Source organism: Anomaloglossus baeobatrachus, chromosome 2 (genome assembly GCF_048569485.1).
Source record: "Anomaloglossus baeobatrachus isolate aAnoBae1 chromosome 2, aAnoBae1.hap1, whole genome shotgun sequence".
NCBI lineage: Eukaryota > Metazoa > Chordata > Amphibia > Anura > Aromobatidae > Anomaloglossus > Anomaloglossus baeobatrachus.
Window position 1 is genome coordinate 433,940,076 of NC_134354.1, and position 26,824 is coordinate 433,966,899.

At 49.0% G+C, this 26,824-nt stretch overlaps 1 protein-coding gene across 1 annotated transcript in view; it reads left to right on the forward strand.

Annotated features, from left to right (window-relative positions):
- Window positions 1-18,559: 18,559 nt before the first annotated feature.
- Window positions 18,560-26,824, forward strand: part of APPBP2 (amyloid beta precursor protein binding protein 2) — an 84,343-nt gene continuing 76,078 nt past the window's right edge. Inside the window, exon 1 of the mRNA XM_075336245.1 lies at window positions 18,560-18,964. Coding sequence (XP_075192360.1) covers window positions 18,827-18,964 — 138 coding nt within the window. The 5' untranslated portion in view covers window positions 18,560-18,826. The remainder of the gene's footprint in view (window positions 18,965-26,824) is intronic.

Below are 26,824 nucleotides of genomic sequence, written 5' to 3' on the forward strand. Positions count from 1 at the left end.
CTGCCAAATTGATGGTTGAGAGGTGCTTTTGTATTCTTTTACAAAGCTCCTGTGTAGTTTGTCCTACATACACTTTATTACATGGACAGACCAGGCAATTAATCACATTTTTTGTTTTGCAGTTTATATACAATGTGATGGTATAGTCTTTGGAATCCTGGGGATTGTGGAAACTGTTAGGTGTGGAACGCATAAAGCAACAAATGCTGCAGTCACCACAAAGGAAAGAGCCTCTCATGAAAACCTCCCCGGTAATGGGTTTTGCAAAATTACTTCTGGTAATAAGATCCCTCAAATTGGGGGCCCTATGTGCTGTAAGTTGGAGATGTTGGCCCACTATACCCGATGTTTGTACATCCATGGTCAAAACTGACCAAGATACTTATACCCTTCCCCATTGATCGTTAAAGGTGGTGATGAATCTCACCTTCTGGTCACTCATCTTGGAGGTGGCGGCAGTAAAAGACGATTGCGTTTCAGAAGAGGCCCATTGGTATGCCTTAGAAAGAATAGTCTGTTACGGGGGGACTGGCGGATTAGGAAGAGGTAGTAAATCTCCCAATCGCCAGTTGGGGTCCACCGTGCAGTGATGGTAAACTACTGCTGGCAACCCTAAGGTCAGGTGGATAATGCAGAGCTAGGTGACTCCGAAATAAAGCCTGACCAGAGTTAAAAGTCACTCGGATCAGGATAACTGTGAACCCTGTTAACTCCACAGGGCCCACACACACCAAGACCAGGACTCCTCCTGTTAGCAGCACAGAGGGTCCTGGTAATGACTGTCCGTGCACGTAGGGGGCAGACCTGGACAGTCAGCGCAGCAGATGCAGCCCATTTAACACCACTGGGCTGCTACGGCAGGACTGCAATGGTAGGAGTAGAAGCGGGATGACTAGCCCTACCGTGCCTCACCGTGGATCTTGGCGCGATGGGCACCAAACGTCTAACCCTACCTACCACTTCCAGTAGTAAGGCTATAGCCACAAAGTGGCTCACAAGTTCTGCTGTGGCTACAGAGCTATGCATATATGCATGAATGAAGACTGCGCCCCGTGGTGCGCTCTCCAGGCCCTTTTAACAACTAGGGTCCGCCCCAAACCTAGTGCAAACCACAATGGCGTCTCCAGGGTCCAATAGCGGAGTGCCATATCATCTGTGACGTCACCAGCAACCTATCTGGAACTGCCACGTCACTGATGACATAAGCGCAGCACCGCCTCAAACACCCTACCAGTCATCGTCTGATGACCAATGATGGGGTGCCAGGTCATAGGGGTGGGCCTCCGTGAGACAGTCCGGAGTGGTCACATCATCAGGACACCTGTCGCTGACTGGCCTATCAGGTCCTGCCACCTCCAGGACATGCCCAGTGAATTTCTCACCGGACTTAGCCTCAGATGATGCACTAAGTGCCTGAGCATGCTCAGTAGCCTGAACAGACTTAGCCTCAGAAATAAGAAATCAGGCTGAGCATGCTCAGTAGGCACAACACAGTAGTTGGACACAGCACAAAGTCCAAGCACCTGTGCAAAGAGGCTTCTCGCACTAAGTGTGTGAGCATGCTCAGTAGCTTGAGCTGAGGACTTGGCCTCAGGAATGGAACTAACAGGCTGAGCATGCTCACTTGGCGAAACACTGGACTTAGCCTCAGACTGGGGCAAATCGGCATGCGCATGCGCCCTAACCACCTCTCCACACTTGGACCCGGAGGAAGAAGCAGCCAGCTGGACGGCCCAAAGCACTGCCAAAAACGGCGGACGGTGTCTGGGTGTTGCAAGAACCGCAGCAGGCTGCTTGTGGTGATGGTGGCAATGATTTGTAACACAGTTTTTGTGTAGCCACAAGCACGAAATCTGTTGGTGAGAAGCTTGGCCTATTGGTGAAAGTCATGATCCTCTGTGCAATTACACCTGATTCTCAGGAACCGACCTGTGGGCACCTCATGCTTCATATGCTGTGGATCCCTTCAAGCTAAGCACAGTAGGAAGATTTGTAATTGTGTTCTATGAAACAATAGATAGTGTGACCAACAGATTTTCTGTTTAACTCCCACCTTTAAAATCACTTTAAAGGATGGTTTTACTATCTTACCTAGACTTTTTGTTAGTTTTTCATGATGTAATTACTGTAGGATTATTTTATTTTGCACAGCATTTGAGATAAATCATTTAAAATGGCGTGTCTACCATAGCTGGCTTCTTATTCTCAGTCAAAAGTAAAAGATCTGACAATAAAAATTTTGAGTTGGCTCTTGTTTCTCTGATATCAAAGAGTTTTCCTTTTACATATAATTATTGCATAAAAGTTTCAGTACTTTAAAAGGAATAAAAGATTTGGTACTGTAAGGCCCAGGAGGACGGGTAGGCCCAGGAGGTGGATCCACTGGACTGAGCACCCCACCGAGGGCAGGGTACCCGGTAGCTGGAGCACTACGGGTAGCAGGACAGTCTGTTCAGAGGACCGGAGTAAAGAAGTCCCTGGGACCACAGAGTCTCTGAAGGTAGTCCGGGTGGCGAGGCTCAGGTTCGGAGGCTGGGATGATGTCAGGCAGAATCCGGAACCAGCTGAGCGAGGGGGTCGGTCACCACACGGATCCAGGGATCGGAGACGGTAGGGACTGAAGAGATGGCGGACAGTCACCGTCCGGAGTTCTGGAACCGTCAGGACCGGTTGGCGAGGCAGGAGCAGCTCTACGAGACAGATAAGTCAGTACTGGACAAGGCACAGGGGGACCTGACTCCTAGCTTACTAAACATGAAGAACAGGCCCCGCCTACTTGGAAAAGAAATCCCTTTATACCCTGTACCTGTGTGTTCAATATCCTGTCAGTGGACGCTTGCCCTTTAAGAGAGGGTCAATGACCGCGCGCGCCCTAACGCGCATGCGCAAGGCCCGGGTGCCAGAAGCCAGGGCAGGAAGCGGTGCACAAGAGGCAGGAGTGCCCGGCAGAAGGCTCAGTGTCGCGGAAGGGTGCCGGGAGCGGGGACCAGGACGCCTGGAGGACGCAGGTGAGGGAGAGGGAGCAAGGAGGCTGTGGAGCGGAGGACCGGGGAGCGTGGCACGGGAAGCGCGGCACGGGAGCCGGGGAGTGTGGCACGGGAGCCGGGGAGCGCGGCACGGGAGCCGGGGAGCGCGGCACGGGAGCCGGGAAGCGTGGCACGGGAGCCGGGGAGCGTGACAGGTACCGTGTTAGCCAATAGAAAAAAGGATTGCTCACAGTGGGAGAAATAAAATAATAATCCTGAAGTGATGATATCTTTTAGTGGCGAACAAAAATAAAATAAATGTTATAAAGCAAGCTTTCGAGACTGCTTGGGACCTAAGCAGTCTGTAAAGCTTGCTTTGTAAAATAATTTATTTTTTTCTTAGCCATTAAAAGGTATCATAACTTGAATATTATTATTTTGTTTCTCCCACTGAAAGCAATCTATCTTTTTTCAGTACTTTGAAACATTATATTTTTGCAAATATAAAGTTGTAGAATATTTTGTCATGACAATTTTTTAATATTTATTTAGAGGAAACTTCAACAACAACAATTCAAGTAACTAAAATATTTGTAAACACTATTGCGAATTATAAAGTTACAGAAATTGCACTACAAAATTTGGTCTTCATTCAGTGACAACTCTTTTTTGCTCGTCTCTTGTACTCCCGCATTGATTCATCTCTTACAATTGTCCAGCAGTAATCTGCAGTCATTGATGGATTCCATTTTCCTTGATATCTTTTTTCCATAGCCGCAATTTCTTGGTGAAATCTCTCACCGTCCTCAATGCTTCACAGTTTGGAGGAAAAAAGTGTAGATATGCAGATGGAATTTTTGGATACTGTAAAGGCCACATCTTCTTCTCTGAAACTCATTTCCTAATGGGGGCATCATGCAGAAATAGCAATTGGTATGATAGGATGGCTCTCTCCAGATCATTGGGACTACAAACACTGGGTAAGATGTCATGCACATCCATCGCATCATGTGGTGAGCCCAACTCTTGTCCTGATCTATTCTGCAGCCAAAATACAGGTTGTAGGCTTTCCTTATCATAGTAGTCAAGTTTCACCTTTTATTTACGCAAAAGTGACTTCTCTGCATATGTAGCAAAAACTATAGACTTTGTTCATGCAAGAACAACACATCTGAAAAAAAAACATATAGAAATGTCAATATGATAAGAAACTAAGGTACTAAATCCTAAAATGTATACCTTACACAGAGAGCATTTATAAAAGTAGGTGATGCAACTGTAATTAGTATTACTCATTGGAGCTGAGTTGGTGTTTATTGATTGGTCACCCTAAGATGATAGAATACTGAAGGCTCAATAGACTAAATAGATGATGCAATAGACTAGCTAGTAACAATGAAATAATAATGAAAAAAATAAATCAGTTTTTCTATAAGCCTGTATGAAAGGTATCATAAGTAATTTTAACCTTCTCTGGATCTTGAAAATTACAGCCAATCAGCAAATGTAAGCATCATATTCGTATTCGGCACCACAAAATTAGTTGAGTTAAACTGTATTCATCTCAGAACCAGTTTGGCTGTAGAACAGTGTTAATGCTGCAAAACGTAAGGGGGGACACACTAGTTGTGAAACCACATCTGACAGGTACCACACCCCCTAAGGCCTGTGACACACATCCGTGCCGCCGGCACGTGTTTGTCATTTTTTACACGTACCGGCGGCACGGAGACACGTTAAGCAATGCTACCCTATTGTAGCAGGCACACACACGTAAAACCACACGGAACGTGTGTGCGTTTGTACGTGTGTGCGTTTTTCAAAGCGCTGACATGTCAGTGTTTTCTCCCGCAGCACGGGTGTCACACGGCTCGCACCTGTACCACACGGGTGTAGTGTGGATGCGGTCCCGTGTGACACGCACCGGAGAAAACACTCGTGTCAGTGAAAAAAAAACAAAACATTTACTCACCTTCTCCTGCCCTCCTGTCTCTGCCGCTGCTGCCTCTTGCTGCTGACCGCCGCTCATTATTCTCATTGAATATTCACTTCACTGCCTGGCAGCAGCAGCAGCGGGGAGACGGGAGGGCTGGAGCCGAAGATCAGCACCACAGACAGCAGCGCGGACAGCAGGAAGGACCAGGTGAGTATGTTAATTACCGGTTCTACGTGTGCTATCGCGGATAGCACACGTAGAACACAGGTGTCCCGCACGTACCAGAGACACGTACTTACCTGCACGCAACATGCAGGGGAAATACGTGTCTCTCGGCACGTGCGTGATTTTCACGTGAATGTGGCAGAGGCCTAACAAAGTGTATAAAAAGTATGAGTTCTCTCCAACCTTTCCTCCCTCCTCACAGTGCCCCTATATTACCAGACTGTTGTGTGAGATTCTTACCTAGTCTGCATTTTATATGGTTTGATATTTAAAATGTTTTGATATTCCTATTTTTTTTAATTGGCATCCCTTTGTAATTCTGATACAATTATTGTGTTATCGTATCCCCCATTATTCTCAGGTTAATGGTTATATTATGTATATGGCCAAAACTCTGTGTTATTCACAGCGTATAATATTATTCACAGCATATAATTGCTTTTGATTGTGTATATTATGTACAGTATATGGCCAATAATGCTATTATTCATACCCATGGTGATATCAAATACTTATACATTTCAATAGCCTATTATGTACAGTATATAGTCAATAGTACTATTATCCACCCCATGTTATTACCCATCTCTTATAACTCCCAAGTCTAAAGTCTGTGTTTTATACTGTTTATAAAAATGAAAGACACAATTTTGTAAAATTTAAAGAGTTTATTAAAACACAGATCAAACATACTAAATTTTAATGTGAAATACTAAGCTCTCTTTCAGAGGATCTACCTGGTTTCCCCTAAAATATGACACTGTCTTATAATTTAGCTTATTTTTGGGGTAGGGCTTATTCTCGGGAAAACACTGTTGGGGAAAGTTTACCCCCAAAAAATGCAGATCCTCTTTCCAGGAAAATCATACCTACCAGACCCCAGGTGTCTGCGTCACTCCCAGGTCCTCCTGTGATCTTCACTGCCTCCTCTTTTGGCCATCTTCATCCTCCTTCTGAAGCCTATGTGCATGACGCGCTTGCCGGTCCCGCGCAGGCGCACTGCAATACTTTGATCTGCCCTGCTTAGGGCAGATCAAAGTGCGCCTGCGCAGGATCTCAATGCCGGTGAATATGTATGATGTAGGACGCGTCATGCACCCCAGCTTCAGAAGAAAAAAGACAATGATGGCCGAAAGATGAGGCGCTGGCACCGGAGAACGGAGACGCCCATATGACCCAACTCCACCGCAGCGACCGTTTAGGTAAGTATTATAAAGTGATTTTTATGTTCTATACAGCGGCCTGGGATCTTATATACAGCATGTTAAAATGTTGTATATAAGAGCCCACTGGTGGTGGCCGCAGCTTATAGGCCCCAAAACTGGTGACAGGTTCCCTTTAAGCACTTAAAAACCCCATACAATCAGGGGAAAGTTACATACTGGTGTCCAGGTGCATAGCCATCAGACAGGAAGAGGAAGTGATGTAAACTCAATGCATCACTGTTATCATGGGAGCTGAGAATGTCCAGAACATTATCAATACACAGGTACAGGCCATTACCATGGGAGCAAAAGACACTGCAAAAAGTGATTGTGTGCACAGACACCCAGCAAAGCCAGTCAGTGTGTGGCGCCCCTGAGGCTTCAGTCGCCACAGAGTATTGCACCTAACTTTAGGTGCGTTATTCGCCTCGGGGAAGGAGGGTTAATCACCGGTGTTCCTCATTCAAACCTTACATAAAGCTTAGGAACCTTCTCACTGGGGAGCTGGACTAGGGTAGGCAGGGGGTTGGCCAACACAAAGCTTGGGACTGTCCTGGTCACTAGGACAACCACCTGGGGGGCAGGTTCCACTTGGGGTAGAAATAGGTGCAAACTCACACAATGACTAGTCAGTCTACCCGGGACATCATTTGTGGGACTTGACATCATCACCACCAGTGGCGTAACTAGAGTTCAATGGGCCCAGGTGCAAACAAAATTTTGACCTGGCCCCCCCCATCTCCTCTCACCTCCCCCCAGCTCGGATTACAGGATAATTATGCTGACACTTAGATCTTTCCCTCAGCACCCTGCCTTCCCATGGTCTTCTATACATATTTTTCTCAGCACCCAGTTTTCCCATGCTCTGATATCCCTCTTTCCTTTAGCACCCAGCTTTCACATGTTTTGCTATACATCTTTCCTTTAGCACCCAGCTTTCCCATGTTTTGCTATACATCTTTCCCAAAGCACCCAGCTTTCCGATATTCTGCTATGCATCTTTACCTCAGCACCCAACTTGCCCTTGATATCAGAGCATGGGAAAGCTAGGTACTGAAGGAAAGATGTATAGCAGAGCATGGGAGAGCTGCATGCTGAGGTAAAGATGTGTTAGAGAACATGAGAAAGCTGGGTGTTGAGGGAAAGATGTTTAGTAGAGCATGGGAAAGTGGGGTTCAGGCACAAATGTATAGCAAAGCATGCATAAGCTGGGTCCCGAGGGAAAGAGCCTTATTCCCTCAGCATCCAGTTTTCCCATCCCATGCTTGTATCTTTGTCCCCCATCCTCATTTATGTTCCCGTCCTTGTATATGGCCCCATTCACCTTTTTTTCTGTACATATTTGTGCTAAAAATAACATTATAGATTTATTCATTTTGCATATAAAAATGGTAGTTGTTTTTTTAATGGTACACGAGTTTTGCCATTTTTAAGCGTTTTTTTGGTGCTTTTAGTATTATTTACGCTTTTTAATGTATGAATTTTATCACTAAAATGTCGCATGTACACAGTCACTTCTTCACACAAATGCAGACATACACACTATATTTGTTATATATTTATGTTATATACTGTATATGTCTGCATTTTTAAACACACTATACACAAAGAAATAAGAAAGTTGGATGTCTGGCAGCAAACCATGAAGATGAGGAGGCTGGGCCACCATCACAGGACAGCAATGAGGCATCATCAGCTACAAGGGAGTGGGGGAGGAGGCAGGTGCATGCAGCTGTGGGAGGTAAATAGGAGGATAGGTGAAGGAGAGAAGAGGGGAGTGGGGAAGGGGCAAGAATGCGTCTGTGAAGGGCAAATAGGAGGAAAGGTGAAGGAGAGAAGTGGGGAGTGGGGAGGGGGCAAGAGAGTGCATCTGTGAGGGGAAAATAGAAGGATAGGTGAAGGAGAGAAGAGGGGAGTGGGGAGGGGGCAAGAGAGTGCATCTGTGAGGGGCAAATAGGAGGATAGGTGAAGGAGAGAAGAGCAGAGTGGGGGATGGACAAGAATGAGTCTATGAAGTGCAAATAGGAGGATAGGTGAAGGAGAAAAGAAGGGAGTGGGGAGGGGGCAAGAGATTGGATCTGTGAGGGACAAATATGAGGATAGGTGAAGGAGAGAAGAGGGGAGTGGGGAGGGGGCAAGAGTGCATCTGTAACGGGCAAATAGGAGGATAGGTGAAGGAGAGAAGAGGGGAGTGGGGAGGGGGCAGGATGGTGCATCTGTGAGGGGCAAATAGGAAGATAGGTGAAGGAGAGAAGAGGGGAGGGGGCAAAAAAGTGTATCTGTGAGGGGCAAATAGGAGGATAGGTGAAGGAGGGAAGAGGGGAGTGGGGAGGGGGCAAGAAAGGGCATCTGTGAGGGCAAATTGGAGGATAGAAGAGGGTAGTGAAGCTAGAGACATCATTCAGGGAGCTTCAGTACTCACTTCAGGTCACATTGTGTTCCTCTGGAGCCTCTGCTCCGGCTAGTGCTAGTGCCGACTACAGAGCGATGACATGCAGGAGGGAGGGATACAATCTCCTCAGAAGTGTCATCTATTTCTGCAGCACTCACCGCACAAGCCTGAAACACCGTGCCGGTGGGCGGGGCTTACTGCTGTGGCAGGGGCTGGCTGTGCTGAGGAGGCAATGATCAGCTTTGTCCCCTCTTCTGATGGATGGGAGGGGCGGAACTTACATGGAACATACAGTGTCTGTGCTGTATAGTGGAGGAGAGGCTGTCAGGGGCCCGGCGGGGTATCCACTGAATTCCAGGTGGGCAGGAGAGCAGTGAAATCGCTCTCTTTAATAGCAGCAGACAATCGCCCAGCAGATACACAAAGCTGGGGGCCGGGTGATCACTGTGCTGCTATTACTGCTCTCCCCGCCCATAATCCCGCCCACCTCTCAGCACCGGATTCACTGGGAAGAGGTGGGTGGGACTATTGTATGGAGAGAGATGTGCATATGCATTTTTTAAGTAGCCGGGACATGTGTTACCCCAGAGCGGCTGCAGTGACAATGTTCCGCCACAGTTTGCAGCACAGGGTCCAGACTAGGCTCAGTGCTGCAATACATTTCAGCTGGATGTGGTACTCGTTTTCACATCCATCTGAACCAAGCGCTGAGGTCCAGGACGGGCCCTTCTAACCCCCGGGCCATGTCGCAGCGGCGACACCTACGACCACGATCATTACGCCCCTGGTCACCACTTTCTTCTCTTCTCTGGACGGGGCCTGAGGCTTGGAGCAGAGAGCTCAGCGAGGTTCTTGACGGCAGGAAGGGCAACTCTGAAAAAGGACTTTCTTTTTCTTTCAAACACCAGTGACTTCTAACTTATCCGGGGTCGATGAAGCCCCATCACAGTGGGTGACCAGTACTATCCGGGCGAGCGGCACAGCACAAAGAGTGAGTAAAAACACCTGGAACCGCAGCCACTGACTCAGACTCTTATTATTGGCACCGCCGCCCCGCGCCTCGGCGCCAAACGTCATCACTACTCTTCTCATCATCCTCCCTGGGGCCCACTCCATCCTGTAGGGAGCGATACCATCACTGTCTGCTACTACCATCCGCCCCGGAGGACAGCGACAGCAGCTAAATCCCTGACCGCATACCACAGGTGGCGTCACGACATTCATCCTACTACTACCCCCACCATCTTCCCTCCTTATTGGTGTACACCTTGGGGCACGAATCCGGGCAGGCCACCGCAACATCCCAGATCATCACACCAGTCCGGTGACGAGTAACTCAGGTACGAGATTCCCTGTGCCTGACAACCCCTGCCCCCTGGGTGCTACAAGTGCACAGCCATAATCATAGATTTTGTACAACATAGGATGTAATATGGCAGAGCACAACATAGAAAAGCCCAAGATATATAAGGGCAATACAAATAAGAGGATTGAGTGGTTATAATACCTACTGTGGATGTTGGAAGAGGTATATAGCAATATTATATGAGTTTAGCTTATCACCTATACTGACAACATAAAAAGTGGTTTAAATAACATCCTCCATTTACAGTATGCAGTAGCTTATCACCTATATCAGTGATGGCAAACCTATGGCACGCGTAACACCAGGGGCACGCAGAGCCCATTCTGCTGGCACGCGTGCTGTCACCTGATCCTGCCGCTTTGATCTGCTGGTGTGGTGGCGCCGGCAGATCAAAGCTGTGTTGGAGCGGAGGAGACATTTCTCCTCGCTCTGACACTCCTCCTCCCCCAGGCTGCAGGTGTGTTGCCTAGGAGATGGAGGAGCGTCAGTGAACGGCGCCGGCGTAATGAGGTCTTCTGGCCGCGTGGGAACTGAGGACCCAGCGGCACACAGCGGGGGAGTGTGTCCAGGAAGGCGAGCTGTATGTTGTGGTTTTTTTTTTATATATAACTCGTGTGCGGCTGTGCCAAGGTGGGGATGGGGGAGGCAGTGCCAGCGCCAGCATGGGGTGGGAGAGAACACACATGCCAGCATGGGGGGGGAGGAACACACATGCCACCATGGGGGGGGCACATGCCAGCATGGGGTGGGGGAGAAACACACATGCCAGCATGATGGGGAAACATGCATGCCAGCATGGGGGGGAAGAACACACATGCCAGCATGGGGGGGAGGGATGCATGCCAGCATGGGGGGGAAATATACATGCCAGGATGGGGAACAATGCATGCCAGGATGGGGAAAATATACATGCCAGGATGGGGAAAACATACATGCCAAGATGGAGGAAACATGCATGGCAGGATGGAGAAAACATACAAGCCAAGATGGAGGAAACATGCATGCCAGGATGGGGAAAACATACATGCCAAGATGGAGGAAACATGCATGCCAAGATGGAGGAAACATACATGCCAGGATGGGGAAACATGCATGCCAATATGGAGGAAACATGCATGCCAGGATGGAGGAAACATGCATGCTAAGATGGAGGAAACATGCATGCCAGGATGGGGAAACATGCATGCCAAGATGGAGGAAACATGCATGCCAGGATGGAGGAAACATGCATGCCAGGATGGGGAAACATGCATGCCAAGATGGAGGAAACATGCATGCCAGGATGGAGGAAACATGCATGCTAAGATGGAGGAAACATGCATGCTAAGATGGAGGAAACATGCATGCCAGGATGGGGAAACATGCATGCCAAGATGGAGGAAACATGCATGCCAGGATGGAGGAACCATGCATGCCAAGTTCGAGGAAACATGCATGCCAAGATGGAGGAAACATGCATGGCAGGATGGGGAAACATGCATCGCAGGATGGGGATAACATGGATGGCAGAATGGGGAAAACATGCATGGCAGGATGGAGGAAACATGCATGGCAGGATGGGGAAAACATGCATGCCAGGATGGGGAAACATGCATGCCAGGATGGGCAAAAGATACATGCCAAGATGGAGGAAACATGCATGCCAGGATGGGGAAACATACATGCCAGGATGGAGGAAACATGCATGCCAAGATGGAGGAAACATGCATGCCAGGATGGAGGAAACATGCATGGCAGGATGGAGGAAACATGCATGGCAGGATGGGGAAAACATGCATGCCAGGATGGGGAAACATGCATGCCAGGATGGGCAAAACATACATGCCAAGATGGAGGAAACATGCATGCCAAGATGGAGGAAACATGCATGCCAGGATGGAGGAAACATACATGCCAGGATGGAGGAAACATACATGCCAGGATGGAGGAAACATGCCACGATAGGGTACCTTTACCAGGAAGGGGAGCATGCCAGGAACGTGGACATTTACCAGGATGGGGGTACATGCTAGGAAGGGTGACATTTACCTGGATGGGGATACATTTACATGGATGGGGGTAAATTAACCAGGATTGGGAACATTTACCAGGATGGAGGACATTTACCAGGAATGGGGTACATGCCGGGATGGGGGAACATTTACAAGGATGGGCAATATGTCAGGATGGGGTACATTTACCAGCATGGGGGAATATGCCAGAATGGGGTACATTTACCAGGATGGAGGACATTTACCAGGATGAGGTATATTTACCAGGATGGGGCCATGATGGGGACAAATATACCAGAATGTAGGAAATATATATTAGGATGGGGGACATGTTTACCAGGAAGTGGCCCAGGAAGGGGGACATAACTACACAATGAAAGGGGAGGGGAGCAATTCATACGTCTTTATGGGATTTCAAGATGTTCAGACTTTGAAATGTAGATGTGGATTACAGGGTGACATCTGATTGCATTCCATGCTAAAATCTCTGTATAATATGCTGTAATTTTCTCCAGAAAGATCAATCCAACTGCTGTGTCTGGAAAGGGCAGGGGCTCAGCTTCAATGTGTGGTAAACATGCATGAGGGTGATGCCCCCTGCTGAAGAGAAGACTGCAAAGGCAAGGTTACAATCAATTATTTACATTATAGGATTTGTTGGCACTTCGGAAAAAAAAATTGGGTTTAGGGATACAGTTTGGGCACTCAGCCTGTGAAAGGTTCGCCATGACTGACCTATATTGACAACATAAAAAGTAGCTAAAATAACCTAACACTATCTACAGCAGTGATGTAGCATTTTTTATATAAAAAAACAACCTGTTTCGTGACGTGTTTGGCGGCATGGTTTTTAGAATAATTTTCTACAGGAGTTTTTCAAATCCTAAAGAAAAGCACAAGTGAAAATTGCCCTCCAAAAACTCCCTTTGTGAAGCCAGCCTGCTGCTATTTGAAAGATGCTACAACTCCAAATTCTTCACCAAACTCACCCATATAAGTAAAGATACTACTAGTGTCAAAGGGTGACTGAATATATAAGTGTATCAAGTTTACTAAAGGGAGCATACGACACGTAACGCTGTGCGCATTTGACATTTTTCTCCTTTCACCTCCTGCTTGCTGTACAGTTGCACTGATATTTCTGATATTTGGCACCAAAAAGGTGCATATCTGGAATAAACTCCTCATAGTTACACCTACATCTTCCAACTGTTCTAGATTCAGTGGGACAGTCCCAAATTGTATTTGCATCCTCAGGACACAGAAAGAGTTGAATACAGAAGTGGAGCAATGAACTATCAGATCTCTACTCGACCATTTGGTCTATGAAGAGACTTCCCGAGGTCATGTGAATGGCAGCGGAGACAGGGTGCAGGGCACACAGGCAAAATGTGTGTTTTGTTTGGGCTTTATGCCATGTGTGGGCATTAAGCTATATGTAAGGGCTGTTGAGGGCATTATACTGTGTATCTTGGCTATGGAGGGTATCATTCAATGTGGGAGCATCATAGTGTGTGTGGAACATTATCCTGTGCATACGGGGGAAGCATCATACTGTGTGTTTGAGCTGTGTGGGGCATCATACTTTGTGTGTGTGGGGCTGTGGAGGACATCATTCTGTGTATTGGGGAGCATGTGTGGCACTATTGCAGCATTATAATGTGTTTGGGGGGTTGTAATGACATCACACTGTGATGGGGGAACTGCGGAAGGCATAATATTGTACATGGGAGGCTGTGGAGAGCATGATACTGTGTGAGGAAATCTGTGGGGGTATCATACTATGTGGGGAGGGCATTAGACTGTGTGTGAACTGTGGAGGACATCATATTGTGTGTGGAGTAATGTACTGTGATGGTATTGTACTTTAAGGTGGCCCAGTGGGGGCATTATGCCATGTCCAGGGACTGTGGTGGCATCATACTGTATGAGAAGGAGTCTACTGTGGTGACATCATTTATTCGAGGTACTGTGAGGGTATCATACGGTGTGTGTTGGTGGGACGTCGTGGGTCAGCATATTCTGTGGGAAGGAATCTTTCCTCTGTGAGGGCTTTATAGTGTGTGTGGAAAGCTGTGGGAGCATCTTGCTGTTTGCGGGGGAACGTAATGGGGGGGGGCTTCATAATGAATGAAAACACCATACTGTATGTGGGGGCAATAAAATTGGTATGAAGCTGTGAAAACATCATTCTGTTTGGGGGGGAATGTATTATGAAGGAATAATAATATGCACATTATACTGTGAGGTGGGGTCAACATACGGAGTGTGGTGGGCACTGTGGGGGCCATGAATGAGTATCAGTCATACTATGTGTGAACTCCATTGGGCTGCTTCACAACGAGAATATTTCTGTGCAGGCACATATAAAGGACTTGGCGAGGTTAGGTAACTGGCTTAGCATGTAATAAAAATTGCCACGGATGCAATGCAGGATGGGCCAGATTCATCAAAGCTAGTGATGTGCGAAGCCGAACTGTAAAGTACTGGGTCTGTACTGGATACCTAGGGTCCATGCACAGACTCCGAATAAGGACTTCACAGGGAAATCTGTGAACTGTTTGCATTCGGCCACCTGGATAATGATAGAATTTTATAATAAAAAAAAAAAATAAAAAAAGGAATAAAGCAGGACCGTAATACTTACCGACCTTCCCCGCGGCTGTAACACTACTTCCACATCTCATATATATTCACTGCTTCCCCTGCACACCTTCAGTCCCTCCATCTTTGATAGGTTGCAGGCAGACGCCCCAACCCTGTGCGACAGCATCTGTGATTTGTAGGAATCACACGCTGTCTGCATCCCTAAAAATTAATGAATAAATTAAAAAATTGCAAGTTGTGATACCAAGCACAGATAAAGCATACAGCTACAAGCTGCATCCTCAAGTTGTGTGTTTATCTTGGCTCTGTATCAAAATAAGAGGGACCCTATGCGGCTTGATTTAAAATTTATATAATTTAAAAAAACGGTTTGTGATCCCCCCAAGTTTGATACGCAGCTATGATAAAGTTGACAGCTGGGGGCTTGTAATCTCAGGCTGGGGAGGACCATGGTTATTGCCCCCCCAAGCCTAAAAATAGCAGCCTGCAGCCACCCAAAATTGTTGCATCCATTAGATGCAACAATCCTGGCACTTTACCCAGCTCATCCTGATTGCCCTGGTGCAGTGGCAATTGGGGTAACATAAGGGGTTCATAACAGCTCACAGCTGCCCCTAAGCTCTAGATTAGTAATGGGTAGGATCTATGAGATCCCCCAGTACTAATACTGTAAGTGAAAAGAAATAAATACAAACACTGAAAAAAATGTTTATTTGACATAAAATACAAAAAAACCCCATTCTTTCTCCAATTTATTAACCCACCAAACACCCCGGCCTGACGTAATACACACGAGGTCCCATGACTATCCCAGCTCTGCTACATCCTGAAGTTGCACGGGTCTAGCACATTACAGAACATGACCGCCCGCTGCGGCTTCAGGCAAACACTGACTGAGCCGCAGCTGTGATGTCACCAAGTTTACCTGTGGTCACAGCTGGAGGTTCCCACGGAACCCCACCTGTGACCACAGGTAAACTCACCCCAGGTGAACTAGTTGGACTCAGTGACCTCACCTCAGGTGAACTGAGTTCAATCAGACCTGCATCTCCTGGTATAAAAACGCATTTTTTTTTTTGCCAAGAAATACAGATTTGGTGCTGAAATTTATACACCAAATTACTACTCTGATACTGCATCCTCTGACAGATTTATTTTGCCAGGAGACGTAGATTTGGTGTTGAAATGTTTGCACCAGATTTCTGCACCAAATTTCCATCTTCTGGCAGAAAACTGCTTTGTTTTCTTTTTTTTTTGCCAAGAGATGCAGATTTGGTGCTGTAATTTATATACCAAATTCCTACACCAAATCTGCATCTCATGGCCAAAAAAATGGCATCAATAACGCATCAAGACCACATCTTGTGTTGATGCATTTTTTTGCCAGAAGATACAGATTTGGTGCAGGAATTTGGTGTATAAATTTCAGCACTAAATCTGCCTCTCTTAGTAAAAAAATACACTTTTCTGTCAGGAGATGCAGGTCTGATTGAACTCAGTTCACCTGAGGTGAGTTTACCTGCGGTCACAGGTGGGGTACTGTGGGAACCTCCAGCTGTAACCGCAGATAAATTCAGTGATGTCACCGCTTACAGTGGTGGCTCACTCAGTGTCTGCCTGAAGCCGCACCGGGCGGTCATGTTCTGTAATGTATTCGCGTGCTGCAACTTCAGGCCCCACCTGACAGCTATGTCTTGGCTGCGTATCAAAATTGTGTGGGGACTGCACGCCAGCTTTTTTATTTAAATAATTAAAAAAAGGCTGCATAGGGTCCCTGTTATTTTGATACACAGCCAAGCACACAGCTGGGGGCTGCAGCCTGTAGCTATCTGCTTTATCTGTGCTGGGTATCATAATATGGGTGACCCTAAGCCAATTTTTGCATTTATTTATTTTTACACCACTATAGGGTATAGCTTGTGTGATTCCAACCAATCACAGATGTCAGGACTGCCAGTGGGCGGGGGAAGCAGTGAATATGTATGAGGGTTAATGAGTGGACCAAGAAGCAGTGTTCCAGCTGTCGGGAGAGTTGGTAAGTATAACTGTCCTGCTCTAATCCCCCTAGCCTTTTCTACCACTATTTTACAACCAATGTTTGGATCCCCATAGACCTATATGGGGTTCGGTTCGGGTTTGAGTCCGGTGGTGAACCGGATTGTTTTTGTAAGTCCAGCGACACCTACTGAACTCGAACATCTGCGGGGTCGCCCATCACTAATCAATGCCAGTATTCTGAATTAAAACTCATCGAAAAATCACATCATTTTGGTGCAACTAGAGACTGCGCTAAAATTTGATGACTTTTGTTGTTCTCATGCACTTTTCGTTTCGCCCTTTCCTGACAAAATGGGCGAAGCTTGAACAGGGCGTGCTAACATTTTCTTCACAGGTTTCTCCATTTAACCCCTTCACGACCCGATCTATCCGTCATGGATGGTGTGACGTTAAGCCCCACACCCTGCCGCGGGCAGGTTGCGGCGATCGGCGCACATATCAGTTGTTTTCAACAGCTAACATGTGTGCCTGCATGTTACAAGTGGAATCGCTTCCACTCGCAACATTTAACCCCTTACATCTCGTTGCCAAAGTCTGGCAGTGAGATGTATATGCGCGCGGCCATGATTTTCACTTACCGCTGCCCCCACCGGAAGTCACGTGCGTGATCACGTGATTTTCGGTGGTTGCCATGGTAGCACAGGGTCATGTAATGATGCCTGTAGCTATCATGAGTCACTTTCGTTTTCACTCAGCCCGGAGCCGAATGAATTAGGAAGTGATCATATCTGCTATTTACAGCTGTATAGCTGTGATCAGCAGATAGGGCAGAGCGATCGGATTGCTGATCGCTATAGCCCCCTAGGGGGACTAGTAAAATAAAATAAAAAAGTAAAAAAAAGTTTTAAAAAATAAAAAAAACCCTAAAAGTTCAAATCACCCCCCTTTCACCCCATTGAAAATTAAAGGGTTAAAAAAATAAATATACACATATTTGGTATCACCGCGTTCAGAAATGCCCGATCTATCAAAATATAAAATCAATGAATCTGATTGGTAAACGATGTAGTGGCAAAAAAATTCCAAACGCCAAAATTACGTTTTTTGTTCGCCGCAAGTTTTACGCAAAATGCAATAACAGGCGATCAAAACGTAGAATCTGCGCAAAAATGGTACCATTAGAAACGAAAGCTCGAGACGCAAAAAATAAGCCATCACTGAGCCATAGATCCCAAAAAATGAGAACGCTACGGGTTTCGGAAAATGGCGCAAAACGTGCGCCACTTTTATTGGACAAACTTGTGAATTTTTTTAACCCCTTAGATACAAGTAAACCTATACATGTTTGGTGTCTACAAACTGGCATCGACCTCAGGCATCATACCCACACATCAGTTTTACCATATAGTGAACACGGTGAATCCCAAAAACTATTGTGCGATCACACTTGTTTTGCAGTTTTTCCACACTTGGAATTTTTTTGCTGTTTTCCAGTACACTATATGGTAAAACTTATGGTTCCATTTAAAAGTACAACTTGTCCCGCAAAAAAACAAGCCCTCATATGGCAAGATTGACAGAAAAATAAAAAAAGTTACAGCTCTCGGAAGAAGGGGAGCAAAAAACAACGCAAAAACGGAAACTGCCCGGGGGCTGAAGGGGTTAAGGTATAAATGACGGTTTCCCGATATGAGGACCCGGAAAATTCCCGCACAGATGGAGCCGCACACCGAGTACACAGACCCCACACCGGGTACAGCCGCAGGCAGCTGTTTACTGTTCCTCAGCACAGGCAGCGGCGTCACAGCACGTGACCGGCTGTCACCAAACTCATCTTAGACCCTCCTCTCACGCTACTGGCCGGTGCGTGATGACGTCACGGCCGTGACTGCTCACGTTCTGCGATGAGGGCGATATAGAAAGCTAAATGTTCGGCTATAACAATAAATAAGAGCGGCGCTGCTGTATGACAGTGCCGGGGAGGAGCGGCCGGGAACCGGGGAGGTATAGTGTCCACAACGGGGCGGCAGCTGGCGGAAATTACATCCAGAGTTTACAAGGAAGGGCTGAGCTCCCGGGCCCGTTGCTCTAACCGGGGAGAAGGGGCAGCGGTGAGCTCTGCCCGGGGGCACCGGGAAACATGGCGGCGGTGGAGCTTGAGTGGATCCCGGAGACGCTGTACAACACGGCTATTTCCGCAGTGGTGGATAACTACAGCCGAGCCCGGAGGGACATCCGCAGCCTGCCCGAGAACATCCAGTTCGACGTGTACTACAAGGTGACTGCAGTGTATGTGTGTGAGCTATGGAAATGCAGTGTGTGTGCTCTATGAAAGTGCAGTGTGTGTCTATACTGCAGTGTGTGGTGTGAGATCTATGGAAGTACAGTGTCTGTACTGTAGTGTGAGATCTATGGACGTACAGTGTGTGCAGTGTGAGATCTATGGACGTACAGTGTGTGCAGTGTGAGATCTATGGACGTACAGCGTGTGCAGCGTGAGATCGATGGACGTACAGCGTGTGCAGCGTGAGATCGATGGACGTACAGCGTGTGCAGCGTGAGATCGATGGACGTACAGCGTGTGCAGCGTGAGATCGATGGACGTACAGCGTGTGCAGCGTGAGATCGATGGACGTACAGCGTGTGCAGCGTGAGATCGATGGACGTACAGCGTGTGCAGCGTGAGATCGATGGACGTACAGCGTGTGCAGCGTGAGATCGATGGACGTACAGCGTGTGCAGCGTGAGATCGATGGACGTACAGCGTGTGCAGCGTGAGATCGATGGACGTACAGCGTGTGCAGCGTGAGATCGATGGACGTACAGCGTGTGCAGCGTGAGATCGATGGACGTACAGCGTGTGCAGCGTGAGATCGATGGACGTACAGCGTGTGCAGCGTGAGATCGATGGACGTACAGCGTGTGCAGCGTGAGATCGATGGACGTACAGCGTGTGCAGCGTGAGATCGATGGACGTACAGCGTGTGCAGCGTGAGATCGATGGACGTACAGCGTGTGCAGCGTGAGATCGATGGACGTACAGCGTGTGCAGCGTGAGATCGATGGACGTACAGCGTGTGCAGCGTGAGATCGATGGACGTACAGCGTGTGCAGCGTGAGATCGATGGACGTACAGCGTGTGCAGCGTGAGATCGATGGACGTACAGCGTGTGCAGCGTGAGATCGATGGACGTACAGCGTGTGCAGCGTGAGATCGATGGACGTACAGCGTGTGCAGCGTGAGATCGATGGACGTACAGCGTGTGCAGCGTGAGATCGATGGACGTACAGCGTGTGCAGCGTGAGATCGATGGACGTACAGCGTGTGCAGCGTGAGATCGATGGACGTACAGCGTGAGATCGATGGACGTACAGCGTGAGATCGATGGACGTACAGCGTGTGCAGCGTGAGATCGATGGACGCGCAGCGTGTGCAGCGTGAGATCGATGGACGCGCAGCGTGAGATCGATGGACGCGCAGCGTGAGATCGATGGACGCGCAGCGTGAGATCGATGGACGCGCAGCGTGAGATCGATGGACGCGCAGCGTGAGATCGATGGACGCGCAGCGTGAGATCGATGGACGTACAGCGTGAGATCGATGGACGTACAGCGTGTGCAGCGTGAGATCGATGGACGCGCAGCGTGTGCAGCGTGAGATCGATGGACGCGCAGCGTGTGCAGCGTGAGATCGATGGACGCGCAGCGTGTGCAGCGTGAGATCGATGGACGCGCAGCGTGTGCAGCGTGAGATCGATGGACGCGCAGCGTGTGCAGCGTGAGATCGATGGACGCGCAGCGTGAGATCGATGGACGCGCAGCGTGAGATCGATGGACGCGCAGCGTGAGATCGATGGACGCGCAGCGTGAGATCGATGGACGCGCAGCGTGAGATCGATGGACGCGCAGCGTGAGATCGATGGACGCGCAGCGTGAGATCGATGGACGCGCAGCGTGAGATCGATGGACGCGCAGCGTGAGATCGATGGACGCGCAGCGTGAGATCGATGGACGCGCAGCGTGAGATCGATGGACGCGCAGCGTGAGATCGATGGACGCGCAGCGTGAGATCGATGGACGCGCAGCGTGAGATCGATGGACGCGCAGCGTGAGATCGATGGACGCGCAGCGTGAGATCGATGGACGCGCAGCGTGAGATCGATGGACGCGCAGCGTGAGATCGATGGACGCGCAGCGTGAGATCGATGGACGCGCAGCGTGAGATCGATGGACGCGCAGCGTGAGATCGATGGACGCGCAGCGTGAGATCGATGGACGCGCAGCGTGAGATCGATGGACGCGCAGCGTGAGATCGATGGACGCGCAGCGTGAGATCGATGGACGCGCAGCGTGAGATCGATGGACGCGCAGCGTGAGATCGATGGACGCGCAGCGTGAGATCGATGGACGCGCAGCGTGAGATCGATGGACGCGCAGCGTGAGATCGATGGACGCGCAGCGTGAGATCGATGGACGCGCAGCGTGAGATCGATGGACGCGCAGCGTGAGATCGATGGACGCGCAGCGTGAGATCGATGGACGCGCAGCGTGAGATCGATGGACGCGCAGCGTGAGATCGATGGACGCGCAGCGTGAGATCGATGGACGCGCAGCGTGAGATCGATGGACGCGCAGCGTGAGATCGATGGACGCGCAGCGTGAGATCGATGGACGCGCAGCGTGAGATCGATGGACGCGCAGCGTGAGATCGATGGACGCGCAGCGTGAGATCGATGGACGCGCAGCGTGAGATCGATGGACGCGCAGCGTGAGATCGATGGACGCGCAGCGTGAGATCGATGGACGCGCAGCGTGAGATCGATGGACGCGCAGCGTGAGATCGATGGACGCGCAGCGTGAGATCGATGGACGCGCAGCGTGAGATCGATGGACGCGCAGCGTGAGATCGATGGACGCGCAGCGTGAGATCGATGGACGCGCAGCGTGAGATCGATGGACGCGCAGCGTGAGATCGATGGACGCGCAGCGTGAGATCGATGGACGCGCAGCGTGAGATCGATGGACGCGCAGCGTGAGATCGATGGACGCGCAGCGTGAGATCGATGGACGCGCAGCGTGAGATCGATGGACGCGCAGCGTGAGATCGATGGACGCGCAGCGTGAGATCGATGGACGCGCAGCGTGAGATCGATGGACGCGCAGCGTGAGATCGATGGACGCGCAGCGTGAGATCGATGGACGCGCAGCGTGAGATCGATGGACGCGCAGCGTGAGATCGATGGACGCGCAGCGTGAGATCGATGGACGCGCAGCGTGAGATCGATGGACGCGCAGCGTGAGATCGATGGACGCGCAGCGTGAGATCGATGGACGCGCAGCGTGAGATCGATGGACGCGCAGCGTGAGATCGATGGACGCGCAGCGTGAGATCGATGGACGCGCAGCGTGTGATCGATGGACGCGCAGCGTGTGATCGATGGACGCGCAGCGTGAGATCGATGGACGCGCAGCGTGTGATCGATGGACGCGCAGCGTGTGATCGATGGACGCGCAGCGTGTGATCGATGGACGCGCAGCGTGTGCAGCGTGAGATCGATGGACGCGCAGCGTGTGCAGGGTGAGATCGATGGACGCGCAGCGTGTGCAGGGTGAGATCGATGGACGCGCAGCGTGTGCAGCGTGAGATCGATGGACGCGCAGCGTGTGCAGCGTGAGATCGATGGACGCGCAGCGTGAGATCGATGGACGCGCAGCGTGTGCAGGGTGAGATCGATGGACGCGCAGCGTGTGCAGGGTGAGATCGATGGACGCGCAGCGTGTGCAGGGTGAGATCGATGGACGCGCAGCGTGTGCAGGGTGAGATCGATGGACGCGCAGCGTGTGCAGGGTGAGATCGATGGACGCGCAGCGTGTGCAGCGTGAGATCGATGGACGCGCAGCGTGAGATCGATGGACGCGCAGCGTGTGTGTATGCATGCGCGCGATCTCTGGAAGTGCAGCGTGTATGGCAGTACAGTGTGTGTGTGTGTGTGTGTGTGTGTGTGCGCGCGGTGTATGGAAGTACGCGTGTGATCTCTGGAAGTGTGTGTGTGTGCGCACGCGCGATCTCGTGAAGTGCAGTGTGTGTGTGTGTGTGTGTGTGTGTGTGTGTGTGCGCGCGATCTATGGAAGTACAGCGTGTATGGAAGTACAGTGTGTGTGATCTATGGAAGTACAGTGTGTGTGTGTGTGTGTGTGTGTGTGTGTGTGTGCGCGATCTATGGAAGTACAGCACGTGTGTGCGTGATCTATGGAAGTACGCGTGTGATCTATGGAAGTACGCGTGTGATCTCTGGAAGTGTGTGTGTGTGTGCGCACGCGCGATCTCGTGAAGTGCAGTGTGTGTGTGTGCGCGATCTATGGAAGTACAGCGTGTATGGAAGTACAGTGTGTGTGTGATCTATGGAAGTACAGCGTGTATGGAAGTACAGTGTGTGTGATCTATGGAAGTACAGTGTGTGTGTGTGTGCGCGATCTTTGGAAGTACAGCACGTGTGTGCGTGATCTATGGAAGTGCGCGTGTGATCTATGGAAGTGCGCGTGTGATCTATGGAAGTGCGCGTGTGATCTATGGAAGTGCGCGTGTGATCTATGGAAGTGCGCGTGTGATCTATGGAAGTGCGCGTGTGATCTATGGAAGTGCGCGTGTGATCTATGGAAGTGCGCGTGTGATCTATGGAAGTGCAGTGTGTGATCTATGGAAGTGCAGTGTGTGATCTATGGAAGTGCAGTGTGTGTGTGTGGAAGTACAGTGTGTGATCTATGGAAGTGCAGTGTGTGTGTGTGTGATCTATGGAAGTGCAGCGTGTATGGAAGTATAGCGCGTGTGTGCGCGATCTATGGAAGTACAGCGCGTGTGTGTGTGTGTGCGCGATCTATGGAAGTACAGCGTGTAGTGCAGTGTGAGAGATCTATTGGAAGTGCTGTGTGTGTGTGTGTGTGTGTATATATACAGTGCAGTGGCGATTTTATGGATATATACACTGTATGTATGTATGTATGTATGTATGTATGTATGTGTGTGTGTGTGTGTGTGTGTGTATATATACGAGGGGCTGTAAGTCTTTGGCTTTACCCAGAAAGAAATGAGATAGGATGATGAAACTTTACATTTATTCCACATACTCTCCACTGATGTCAACACACTTCTTATATCGGTATTCCAAGTTTTGTATGCCTAGCAAAAAGAAGGATTTCGGTTGTGCCTCAAACCAGGCATCCATAGCAGCCATGGCATCAGAAATGTGTGAAATTTGCTACCCTTGAGGTGTCTCTTCAGGTTTGGAAACAGATGATAGTTGGAAGGAGTTAGATCTGGTGAATAAGGCGGGTGGTCAACCAGCTGGAAGACCAGCTCTGCCAGTTTTGCCGTGGTTGCGTGTGCTGTGTAAGTGGAGGCATTGTCTTGCAGGAACAAGATTTCTTTGGACAGCTTAACGGCACTTTTTGGCCTTCAGAGCTGCCTTCAATTGGTCCAAAGTTCAATGTAATACCTTGCATTGATGGTGGAACCCTTTTAAAGGAAGTCCACTAGCAGCATGCCCTCCTTATCCTGGAACACAGACACAATCACCTCAGTGGCTAATTTTTATACCCTAACCCTTAACTTCTTTGTATGAGGAGAACCACTGTGCCTGTACTCCCTTTTTTTTTTAATTCTTTATTATTTAGAAACCATCATTACAACAAAATACAGGTCCATGGACCTAACGGCCCGTCTGCAATTATCACAGTATGCTCGAAATAGAAAGTACATTGAGACCAATCATAGGCAAAACTAGGTAAGGTATAAAAAATGTACGCCCCATCCCGAACATATACATATGCAAGGTTCCTGTAAGGTTTTCCTTTATTTATCTAAATGAAAAAGCACATTGCGCCTTAAGGTATTAAGAAACGCATGTTTGAAGAAAAAGAAAAGAAAACAAGATGGAAAAAGGAAGAGAATATAAAAGAAGCATAAGAGGATGACCAGGGAAAATAGAGGGGGGGGGGGAAGAGTAGGCGGACATTCAGACTCGCTGTTTATCAGCACACTTACAGAATTGCGGATTCGTTGGTTCCCGTGCCGTGTCCCACCAGCTCTCTATAATCCCCTGTTTGTTGGAAGTCCATTCACCCCCGCCAGGTGGCCCAGCATTTCACACAGGAGTCATGCAGTGAGGAGGTCAGATCCGCCATATGCATTAGGTCATTGACCTTAATGATCCACTGTGCCACCGTGGGGGGGGGGATTGAGATCTCCATCTCTCCAGAATACATAATCTCGCTGCCATTATGAGGAACTTTCTCATGGATGTTTTGCTTGGTTTTTAGTGTGGTCTCGCAGTGATGCAGTAGGAAGATGGCTGGACCCATTTCCTCAGTGGTTACTGTAACCAGCCAGATGATATCAGACACCCCTTTCCAAAATGGTTGGATCGCCTCGCATTCCCAAAACACGTGGAGGAGAGTCACATCTCCATCAAGTAGGATCCACCCCTGTAAAAATGGCATGAATTCTAGATGGCACCCTGTACCATCTGGACAGCAATTTGTAACTGGCCTCCTGGAATCTCGAGCTAATGGATGAATTGTGTGCAAGAAGACATACGTTCCCACTGGTCAGAGGAGAGACTTAGGGTACCTTCACACTTAGCGATGCAGCAGCGATCCGACCAGCGATCTGACCTGGTCAGGATCGCTGCTGCATCGCTACATGGTCGCTGGTGAGCTGTCAAACAGGCAGATCTCACCAGCGACCAGTGAACAGCCTCCAGCCAGCAGCGACGTGCAAGCGACGCTGCGCTTGCACGGAGCCGCCGTCTGGAAGCTGCGGAGACTGGTAACTAAGGTAAACATCGGGTATGGTTACCCGATGTTTACATTAGTTACCAGCGCACACCGCTTAGCTGTGTGTGCAGGGAGCAGGGAGCCGCGCACACTGAGCGCTGGCTCCTTGCTCTCCTAGCTACAGTACACATCGGGTTAATTAACCCGATGTGTACAGCAGCTACATGTGCAGAGAGCCGGAGCCGGCAGCACAGGCAGCGTGAGAGCTGCGGAGGCTGGTAACTAAGGTAAATATCGGGTAACCACCTTGGTTACCCGATGTTTATCTTGGATACAGCTTACCTCAGCTGTCAGACGCCGGCTCCTGCTCCCTGCTTGCTTCATTTGTCGCTCTCTCGCCGTCACACACAGCGATCTGTGTGTCACAGCGGGAGAGCGGCTTTGAAGAAAACGAACCAGGGCTGTGTGTAACGAGCAGCGATCTCGCAGCAGGGGCCAGATCGCTGCTCATTGTCACACACAGCGAGATCGCTAATGAGGTCACTGCTGCGTCACAAAAAGCGTGACTCAGCAGCGATCTCGGCAGCGAGCTCGCTGTGTGTGAAGCACCCCTTACGCTGTGCCTCCACTCTTTTGACCTTGTTTTCAGGGTCATACAAATAAATCCAGGTCTCATCCATAGTGACCAGTCGATCCAGGAAGTTCTTATCAGTCCAGAAACGCTGACAAATGGACTAGGAAGTTTTTACTTGAATGCTTCTCTGATCTGTTGTCAAACATTTGGGGACCCACTTTGCAGATAGCTTCCTCATGTCCAAATGTTCATGGATAATGACAGAAACACATTCACCGTAAATGCCCATGTCGTCAGCTATTGCTTTACCTGAAATTCATTGATTCTCCAGTATGAGGTTGTGCACAGCATCGACGATCTCTGGAACAAAAAACATTCTCGGTCGTCGAGGACATTCCTCATCATTGGTGCTGAAGTGGCCCGCTTTATATTTGGCAACCCAGTACTTAACTGTGGAATATGAAGGACATTGATCCCCCAATGTCTGCGACATATAACCATGAGTATCCTTCAAGGACTTTCCTTTCAGAAACAAGAATTTTATCACTCCTCTGATCTCAGTTGCTGTGAATATTGCATTAGACTACGCCATTTTGTTTTCCCGCATGCATATAACACTGTTGCCATAAGCATGGAAACAAAAAATAATAAATCAAAAAGCCAAAGACATATAGTGTGTGTGTGTGTGTGTGTGTGTGTGTGTGTCAAGATCTACTTATTTACTCTCATGGTCAAAAGTTTTGAGTTTGACCCAAAGTTTGGTTTCAGAAAGTGTGCTGCTTCATTATTATC